Below are 11,201 nucleotides of genomic sequence, written 5' to 3'. Positions count from 1 at the left end.
TTTTGCAGAACTGGCTCACTTTTCTTCTCAGACACAGCCTTCCTCTGAGTTTGGAGAGGGTTCGACGAAGCATCCAAGCACTTAAATAATCCAAGAAAGGGGGTGTTACTCTTCATGCCACCGAATGAGCTGTTTTTCCCCCTCATCCATCAATGCACAGGACAACTTATTGTGCATGGATACAGAAATGCAATGTCACAGTCTTTTTGGGAGATGCCGGACTCGTGATTTATGATGTAGGCTATAGCTTGTAACATTTCGCTCAGTGGTGATTGAATTACACTGTGAGGCAATAGCTCTAGCTTTACTGGTAAGCATGTTGCACAGTGAATAGATCCATAACCCAGCTAAACTATTTTGGAAATATTTTGTGTAAAAAAGAAGAAGAAGAGAGAGCACACAATTCCACCAGCTAAAAATAGTCAGGCATAGCATTGATGCGTTAGATGATTATGGCATGATAACATTAGCTTTATCAGTGAAGAGTCCCAGCTGCATGACCGCAAGACCAAACAAGACAGCCATCTGTCTGTCTGTCTGTCTGTCTGATGTGTCTGGACATGATGATTATCCCATTACAAACTTAAGAGAGCAGTGCATAAAACCACTGCCTTTTGCTTTAATGGCATCACATGTCCAGCTGTGCAAATTGTGCAAAAATGTGTCCTCATATCAACTTGATTACTTTATTAAATATAGTCTTAATTTGTTCAAATGCATGTGATAGATGGGATCACGTGAAAAACAATTAACTCTTCACTGATATGTTTCATCAGTACCCTCGGATCTGACTGCTTGCTCTCTAACTTCACAAAGTGGAGTGCACACAGTGTTGCCAGATACAGCTGATGGTTTCAGCTCAAAAACTCTCCAAAAACCGCCCAAAATATCCCCCTCTACCCCACTGTAACAGTAAACCTGATCATTACACTTTGTACGCACCCCCCCCCCCCAATAATAATCATCATCATCATCATCCTGAATCCATAAACTTTGTTTAGTATTACTTTTTACATGTGCCAATCTCTCTTTTCTTCTTTTTGTAGTTCCAGAAACCACATGCCATAAAATAGAACCAATATTGAAACCTTATTTTGGTTTCAATATATCAACAAAATAAAAAAATAGAAAAAACATTGTCTTGTCACATAAGTGTCTGCAACAATGTGACAGGCAGGGACTACAAAAGAGCTTATCGTTAAATTCTTAGCCTGCAGCAATAAAGTGGCACAACTATTTTTTATTTTTTATTTTATTTGACAGGACAGTGGGCGGACAGGAAAGGTGGGGAGAGAGGGAGGATGACATGCGGCAAAGGAGCACGGGTTGGATTTGAACCCAGGTCGGCCACGTGAAGGACTAAGCCTTTCTGCTACACGTTCTACAAGGTGAGCCCCTAAAGTGGCACAATTTAAGTGAATTCTAAAAGTATTAAATAAATGAAAATGATGTGAAAACATGTTAATAAAACCATTTGAAATGGTGTTGAAACATGAATGGAAAATGAGGCATGGCCCAAAACATTTCTCAGCAGAGCTCAGTCCAACACAAACCTAATAATATAAATAAAATAAAACAGCAAATCCATCAAACCATGCAATGAATAAATACATTACATCCCAATAAAACCAAATGTGAAGTATGTATAAATGCAGATAAAACAAATAAATAAAAAAGATAATACAGAAATAGAAGTTTGCCTTGTGCTGATGTCTTTGGGGAAGTCTTCAGGGGCATCTATACTGTACTGTAGCTCTACTGTAAGTTTGGACCGAGGCCAGAGCATGTACTGCAGAAAGAGAAGCAGAGATTTTCTAATGAGGAAAAAGGTCAAATTACACTTCAACTCATCGACTCAGTGCACAATCGGCATTCCCACGCACATCAGCACAAAACTGTCAATAGTGTTTCTACAAGGATAGGCAGTGAACAGATGAAGCTTCAGTGGCTAGGTGTTCTCCTCCTGTAGGCCAGGAGAGCTACTGGCTGGCACGCCAATTTCTGAAATGTAAGGTGGAAGGGGGAATAATATTCATAAAAGAAGCGCTACCTGATTGGCTGATAATCAATCAATCAATCAATCAATCAAACCTTTATTGGCAGACGCTTGGTCCATAGATGACACATACACAATTACAAAAAGCACATAAGGGCACAATAAAAGAACAAAAGTACATTATAAAAGAGAGTCATACCAGAATTTCCACATATGTGACTGGTATCTCACAGTGCTTAGCCCAGGATCAGTGAGCAACTTAATAATAACATTCTGAGACACGTTCAATCTACAGATAAACCTGTACCTCAGATTTCTCAGGAGCGCCTGGAAAGTGGCCACCCCCGCCTTACAGAACAGCTCACTAGCACTGCTCCACCTGGGCTTTTTCAGCAAGATGCGCATGCAATCATTATAGGCAACCTGAAGTTTATGCATGCTTGCCTTCTTAAACTTTGCCCACAAGGGGGCAGTATAGATAGGGGTACAGTAAGCCCTAAAGAGTGTGATCTTTACATCTTCAGAACAGGAGTGGAATTTCCTGACCAACATGTTAGCCTGAATGTATAACACACGCCGCTGTCTATACATATCATCATCATCACCCTATGGTCAGTGATGAAGTGGCCCAGATATTTGGTTTTGTCACAGACACATAGAGCATGCTCAGACAAAAGAAAGACAGGAAAAGCAAGATCCCGGTCCTATTTCGTTCTACAGATCATAACACTCTTCTTAGCATTGTATTTAACATCAAATTGGACCCCGTAATCAGAACAGATATTCAGCAGATGTTGAAACCCAGCGCTGCTGGGGGAGAAGATCGCCAGGTCATCCGCATACATAAGGTGGTTAATCAAGGCGTTACCGATCATACATCCTGTTCTGCAGTCTCTTAGCTGGACAGAGAGATCATCCATATATAGATTAAAGAGAACAGGGGAGAGTAGCCCCCCCTGCCGTACCCCATTACCAACACAAAAAGGGGTAGAGACACTATTGCCCCATTTTACCATACAGTGATACAGTGGCCTGGCTCTGACATGTCATGGCAACCCCAAACACTACGCATCCAGCATTGCATGCTGAGCAAATAGGTCCAGCTTGCTCAGCTGTTTTGCGGAAATGCGGACTCACTAGCCAGAACTTTTAGCAAACAAACCCATAAGGTTTCACATCACACCAGCCATAGTGCTGATAGGCTAAATCTAGTTCCATAACTGGATACCCAATCATTTATCGTTTTTTGTTTTTTTACCTTTATTTATACAGGGAGAGTCTCACTGAGAGCAATGCTCTCTTTTTCAGGAGTGCCCTGTTCACATTTACACACACATTCATACCTGGAAGCTGACCAGTACAACCACAGTCTGATCTGCTGGCCACTGATCAGCTCCACTGGAGCAGTTGGGGTTAAGGGCCTTGCTCAAGGGCACCTCAGTGGTGGTAATGAGGGTATATTCATCAAGACTAACTTAGGCTACTTACTTATCAAATCTCTTGGAGAAACTTACCTTAATAGGTAAGTAGGCGTGTGTGCACTAGCGTGGGTGACGCACACACACACACACACAGAGCTGTGATGTGTTTCTCTCATAGACTGTATAAAAATATGCATGTAGCCACTATGACGTGTGGCCATAGACTGGATAAACAGGTGAGTTATATGTGTGGGAGAACTCTTCACATGTCGCTGCTGCACATTGTTGGTAATGAGCCAAAGAAGGTCGAACATACATTTTGAGTTATTTGGTTACTTTCATCTCCATAATACATCATGGTGAATAATTATTTCCATAAAACAAAAGGTATAAAGTATTTATTTTTATGGTTTTGGTGGAATGCCACTGTAGAAAATAGACTGTTGTGGCATGTTTAAAGCCATTTTTCCCATGTTTTACTTTTAGACACATAACAGATTAAAATACTCATAACTTTTGATCTGAGAGAGCTATCTCAGTCATTCAAAAAGTTGTGTATAGGGGAGTTTCTAATTTACAGAAATATAAAAAAAATTAAAATGTAAATTTTTCACCATGTGAAGTTTTCCTCTTCTTTTTTTTCATGTTTTTAGCGAGGGGTTCCTATCTGGAGGAAACCCCAGGGGAGCACGGGGAGAACATGCAAACTCCACACAGAAAGACCCTTTTGACGACCCCATCTGGGCCGTAAGCACTGAGGAGGTATGTAACCAGGGTAACCAGGGTGGTTACATACAAAATTGGGGTACGGTGGCGCAGTCGGTAGCGCTGTCGCCTCACAGTCAGAAGGTCCTGAGTTCGATTCTTGCCTGGGACACTGTGGGCGCTGTGGTTGTGTTCCCCCCATATCTTCAGTGCCTACTGCCCAGGTGGGGTATCTCGTCGTAAGGGCCTTTCTCTCTGTGTGGAGTTTGCATGTTCTCCCCGTGCTCCCCCAGGGGGTTCCTCCATATATAACCCCCCCCACTAAAAACATGCAGAAGATCAGATCGTCATCGTCATCCAACCAGTGACGACAACATCCGAAGTTGGTCCCCGGGCGCTGTACGAGAAAGAGACCACTGCTCCTGGCCTGCCCCCCAGAGGAAAGGACATGCCTGGATGGGTTAAATGCAGAGGACACTTTTCACCGGCCACCGTCAGCATGAGTGTGTTGTGGCCGCATGCATGTATTGTGGTTAAGTCAACCAATGAAGCACAGCTGTTGGTGACCATAACAATACTACTGTATAACCTTATCATGGTATAACCATGATAAGGTTATACAGTAGTATTGTTATGGTCACCATAGTGTGACCTCTGTGACCTCTAGTGACCTCTGTTATATGCACCAGTTCCCAGGGAAGGGTAAAGCAAGTGGACAGTTAAGCTTTGTGCAGATACTTCAAAAACCAGTTTACACCAGGTGCAAAAATATCCAAACATTGCACACTGTAAACATAAATAACCACTTTAGAACACATTTTAAACTCATGTCTAGCTCCCAAATCACCCAGTACCTGTTACAAGAGCTCAGTTATTTCATTTGAGTGGAACACTGTTCTGAGCAACATGGACGAAGCTGTTAAAGGTCTCTCATGGGTCTTGCTGAGAAGTATGCAGATGGTGGTGGAAACAGAATGGCAAACAGGACTTGCCATTCAAGTGAATTTTTCAACCAGTAGCTTCTTTCTAAGAAGCTACAACACACACACACTTCCTCTGGTGCAAAATTTGAGTCTTTCTCACAGTCTCTGGATACTGCACTCCAAAGATGAAGTAGATCCCCAGTAGGGCACCAACTCCTTTTGAGATGTCATCTGGCCTTGCAAAGTCAACTCCATCCATGTGGAGAGAGATTTCACATTCGGCACTGAAGGGGTTCCCACTCAGCAGTAGCACAGGTGTAGGAGCCTTCACCACCTATGAAAAGAACACAACAAATACAGTATGTGACATGATTTTACAATGTGGTGTTCATGCACTTTTTTGTGTGCAGTTGCAGCTTAAATCTTGTTTCTATTGCATATTAATCATGCAACCGTGCAATATTTGCAAGTCAGTACAAAGATAAAAAGAAATTACACCAGTGACTGTATGCATGTTAAATAATAGTAAGCTAGCCTAGTCATCTTATCTTATATATATACTGTATATACACACACACACACACACACACACACACACACACACACACACACACACACACACACACACACACACCTACACACCCACACACATTTTAAATACTTTATTTGGTTCCACAAATTACATTTCATAAGCAGGGAAACAAATATATCAGGGTCAATTAATACTGAGCACTTATGGATACACATAGCACCTCCTTCTCCACACTGCTAGACTGCCAATAATTGCTGAGACAGAGCAATATTTGACAGTTTGTTTGGCTCTTGCTCTTGTCAGGCCAGCAATCTGCAGGCCTCTCATGGTGCATTTATGTACATGTCCCAGGCTTCCAAATATAAGCACACTGTATCTACAGGTATAACCTAGGCTCGTGATGGTCTCGAGTAGTGGTTGGTATTTTATATATTTGTCTTGGAATGCCTGGTCCATGTACAGGTCAAAGACACAGCCTACGTCTAGCATCAGCACCTGCTTATGGCTGGTGTCAACAAAAACAGCGTCGGGTGTATTGGGAATATTAGCAAAGACATCACAGGCAAACCCACACACACACACACACACACACACACACACACACACACACACACACACACACACACATATATATATATATATATATATATATATATATATATATATATATATATCCTTTATTAAGGATATATCCTTTATTAAGGAGTCTCACTGAGAGGGTTGTAGTGGACTAACAACTCTGGGAGTATTCCTGCACTCACTGTGAGAAATCAAAGTACAGAGCTGTACCTTTGTCACTGTCAGGCTGTACCTTCTTGCCAAAATAGTTCACAAAACATCCACTGTGATATTTGTTAATGTATGTGGTATAACATCACTTAATAAGTCCTGTTATATTCTGTCACCAGTAGTATGCAGTATTTCACCTTCACGTGTATTTGGTGACGATTTGATCACTTTGTATTCTGCATTATGATATGGTGAACTTTTAAGGTGAGACAGGTGAATAGGCTAAAAAACTTTAACTAGATATCACCATGAAACCTCCGCAGTTGATTACATCATTTTTTTGTATTACAAGTTTTCTGAAATGTATGTTTAGATATGCAAATGAGGTTGTATCTACTAAAAAATGTACTAATTTGCATACATTTCCAGGACAGAAATTTGAACATTGGAAGAAGCCAGGTTCAAAGTTCTTGTTTCATTTTGTTAACATATTAGAGCCAAAGGTTTTTACACAGAGAATTTGGGATATCTCTTTTTACCACTCCATAAATTAGAAAATATTGTCAACAGTCGTTCAAATCAGGCTATGAATGATATATAAACAAACAGCTCTGTAAAAACCTGCAGAATATAGAAATAAGACTGGAAAGTTGGGTGAATGTAAGTGGGACTGAAGTGGAGATTTTTTTGGCTCAGAGTATGAGAAAAGGGAAAATGGACGTTTTACCCTTTTCACCTGGGGTGTCTCGACTTCAAATTGAAATGAATTCCCAGCTGTCTGAGATAAATCCCACACACACACATATATGGACAATTGAAAGTTTATTGTTGATAGTCATCAGTCAGTTCTTTCTTTTAAGACAACATTTTGCACTTTGGAGTGTTACAATAAATCTTTGCACAGGTACATTCTCATGCATGTGTGTGTGTGTGTGTGTGTATGCCTTCTCATGTGCTACCCTTTGGAATACACAATGAAAGTTACTGTCACTTGCTTACATGTATTTCATTAATAGCAGAATCATGCCTGGCAGTCTATATGCCTGGCAGTCTATATGCCTGGCAGTCTATATGCTACCCTTCAAAACTTTGACACCCCCTTTGTTTGGTGGTAAAAAGTCAAAGATTTGAATCCGGACCCCCACTGTTGGTTCTCACTGGTGGACTTGGCCTTCTCGAAGAGCGCCTTCAGCTGAAGCTGGGAGGTGGCCTCCTTTTGCTGCATCAGGTCAACATGGCCTTTGGTGAAGCCCCATCCATCAGGGGTGGACATGGAGGGGCAAAAGGGACGGCCAGATGCAGGCTTCAGCTCCTGCCAGTAGTCACGACGGGCCCTGAAGGGAGGAAGAACATCGAGGAACCAATTTAGTGGTTCAAAAGCTTGAGATACTGCACGGGACACATTAAGGTTGGGAAAAATAGTTTCCATACCTAGCTCTGACCCATGGCTTGGTGTGCATCTCCAGGCCTTTACCCCAGTCTCCATGCTTCTCTGAGGCAGCAGGCAAGAAACCCCTCTCAGGTGCCAGCTCCTCAGACAGGGCACGGATGTGATAGGGCTCAAATCCACAGCAGCCTCCAATGTAGCGGATGCCAGCATTGTAGGCTTCCCGGGCGTATCTCTGCATGTCCCACCTGGTCAGGGTCCTTGGCTCCAGACCTGTGGGAGGAGACACACATCATTAGGCTGTTTAAATGCTCTGCCTACAGACACATCAGTAGTGAGTGTGAATACGTACAGAAGGGGAACTCTGGCAGGTCAATAAAGCCCTGGCAGTTGCAGTCAGGAGTGTGGAAGGCCAGGGGCTGGACCATGAAGTGAGCCTTCAGCCCTTTCTTCTCCACTGCCTCCCTCATCATCCTCACAGTCTTCACACAGGTCATGGGGTCAAAGTGGCAGTTCACCCCCACAATCTGAGCTCCTATGAAGAGTCAATAATATGCAATCTTGATCAGGGGTCAGATTTTTTGACTCTCAAGCAAAGTTAGGTTTTAACAGATTTTTTCCAAATTCAAAAGAAATTTGAAAAACTGGACAAAAATATTAGATATATTGTTGAATACTGATTTTTTTTTACATGTCAAATAGATTACAAATTACACACCATGAAGATTAACTGAACATATTGACAATGGAAACAATATCATAATTCAGTAAGAGCTCCAGAAGTGTTTGTCATACCAGCTTTGACCAGCCTGACGGCACATTCCCCGGGGCTGACTCCATTCAGGTCTCCTTCAGGTCCAATGCACAGAGTTGCGGCCACAGGCTTGTTGGTGGTCTTGAAAACCTGGACTGCCCACTCAGCTTCCTCCACATGCTCAAAGTACTGCAAACAAGCACACACGCCTGGTGGTCAACATCAAGACAAGTGGACCTTTAAGCAACCATGTCAAGTCTGTGTGAGATCATACCTCTGCGATCAAGAAGTCCACGTCTTTCTGGAGAAAGACATCAGTCTGTTTCTTAAAGATGGCCTTCACCTCAGTCTCACTCTTGCAGCTGAGGTAAGCAGGGGTCTGGCAGACTCCTCCAGCCACCATAGCATCGCCCTCATTGGCCACCTCCCTGGCCACGTCACAGGCTGCTAGATTAATTTGCTGCCCCTGGAATTCAGACAGATCCCTTATTAGCCAAGCATGACGAATCACAAGCGAGAACACTCAAACTTAGCCAATGTATTTGAACTGAATCTGAACATCCAACTCAACAGTTAGTTTGAAAGGCAATTAAAGTTCCCCATTTCATTTTTTCATAAATAGAGGCCTACTTTTTCCATGTGTCCCACATGTACTGGTCTAACCCTCCTGATCTGCATATTTTAGGCTGGTATACATGTACACTGTGCCCTTTTGCCAAATCTGCCGAGAGGACGTTAAACTGCTCCGTCTACTTATTTGCCCCTCTTCATTACTCAAGATGAGGCTTCTCCTGATGACAGGTCACTCAGATCATGACAGGTCACTCAGATCAGGACAGGTCACTTAGATCATAACAGGTCACTCAGATCATGTCAGGTGACTTAGATCATGACAGGTCACTCAGATCATGACACGCCACTCAGATCATGACAGGTCACTCAGATCATGACAGGTGAGGTCACTCAGATCATGACAGGCCACTCAGATCATGACAGGTGAGGTCACTCAGATCATGACAGGCCACTCAGATCATGACAGGTCACTCAGATCATGACAGGTGAGGTCACTCAGATCATGACAGGTCACTCAGATCATGACAGGTGAGGTCACTCAGATCATGACACGCCACTCAGATCATGACAGGTGAGGTCACTCAGATCATGACAGGTGAGGTCACTCAGATCATGACAGGTCACTCAGATCATGACAGGTCACTCAGATCAGGACAGGTCACTCTACTCACAGTGAAGCGCTGAGCGTTGCCTCTGTTCTCCAGTTTATCATCGCTTCCATAGAAAGTGAACGCCTGCATGACATTGGATCCGGCCCTGAGGAATTCCCGGTGCAGCTGGCGCACTGAAACAACAAGATGGATCATTCGTCAGTTGTGCGTATTAACCACCAACAACCAGATTACAGGTTAGTTAGGAACCCATTGAGTCTCTGCCTGCTATGCAACGTCTGGAAAAAGGATGAGAGAAAAGTGGTACCCGCTTCACGATGCTCGGCAGCTGCCTCGGGGGTCCATGGTCCAGCTTTCACATAGCCTCTCTTCTCAAGGGCGAAGGCATGGCCTCCGTCCCCGATGATGATCTCGCCTGCATTCAGACGCTGCAGGATATTCTGAAGGAGATTCAACAAACCATGCACGTGTTAAACAGGTGAGCACACATTGTGTTCATATAAAATGTCATATTCCAGTATGCAGGCTTACCTTCTTTGATCCAGCTGATGCCATCATCGTTGCAAAAGTAACTGGCTCACTTTTCTTCTCAGACACAGCCTTCGTCTGGGTTTGGAGAGGGTTTGATGCAGACGTCCAAGCACTTAAATAATCCAACCGAGGGGTGTGGTGCTCCTCATGTCACGAAAAGAAAACGTCTGCCCCTTACATAAGTTGTTTTTCCCTCATCCATCAATGCGTGTTTGGCATAAGACAACCTATTGTGCATGGATACAGAAATGCAATGTCTCAAGCTGTGAAAGACAGTCAGGCATAGCGGTGATGAGAGTTATAGGCCATTATGGCATGATAACATTAGCTTTATCAGTGCGCAATACCAAACAAGACAGCCATCTGTGTGTCTGATAGGATGGACATGATGTTTGTCTCATTCCGAGAGCAGTGCATAGAATGACTGCCTCTAACTGTAATGGCATTACATGTCCAGCAGTACGGACATCTGCTCCCGACAATTTGGAAAAGAATGAATGCTGTATTGCGTCCTTCTTGTGGAATGGACAGATTCTCTTTGGATGTAGAGTCAGAATAAGCCAATGCATGGGAATCTTTGCCAATATATTTGAGTGCTTTATTAAATGGAATCCTCCAAAATACCTGCGATAGCTTGTAATGATGGGATCGTGTTAGAAAACAAACTTTTCACTCATACTGTATGTTTCATCAGTAGTGCCTGCACTTTAACCTTACAAAGTGCACAGTCAAATCTCGATAGATTGTCACTCTAGTTCACTGCTTTCCAAGCATCATGTGGATATTAATTTCCTGTTTTACTGTATGATATTAAGAATTGTTAAACTTTTACTTTGAAGCAGAACTATGATGCTATGCATGCATTTTTGAAGGGGAAGCCTATCGACTATCCACAGTCCTTTTTCTAAGATGTCATTGTCGACATGTAGAAGTGTGATCATTAAATTAACAACTTTGAATTCACTTTCTTCTTAAACAAATGTCTGACGGCAACCACAGATAACTAATCATGACTTTGCTAAACCCTTACAATGTTTTT

General features: G+C 42.8%; 1 protein-coding gene across 1 annotated transcript; it reads right to left on the bottom strand.

Moving 5' to 3' along the window:
- Positions 1-7,261: 7,261 nt before the first annotated feature.
- Positions 7,262-10,186, bottom strand: LOC310780520 (betaine--homocysteine S-methyltransferase 1-like; the record flags this gene model as incomplete). Its single annotated transcript, XM_083641086.1, has 9 exons — positions 7,262-7,266; positions 7,465-7,640; positions 7,738-7,966; positions 8,046-8,228; positions 8,489-8,636; positions 8,722-8,913; positions 9,692-9,804; positions 9,939-10,071; positions 10,163-10,186. 9 exons carry the CDS (start codon positions 10,184-10,186, stop codon positions 7,262-7,264), a joined length of 1,203 nt encoding a protein of 400 aa, XP_083497212.1.
- Positions 10,187-11,201: the final 1,015 nt, after the last annotated feature.

The sequence above is a fragment of the Poromitra crassiceps genome, assembly GCF_964638095.1.
Source record: "Poromitra crassiceps genome assembly, chromosome: 8".
Lineage (NCBI taxonomy): Eukaryota > Metazoa > Chordata > Actinopteri > Beryciformes > Melamphaidae > Poromitra > Poromitra crassiceps.
This window is presented reverse-complemented; position numbering and strand designations above follow the sequence as displayed.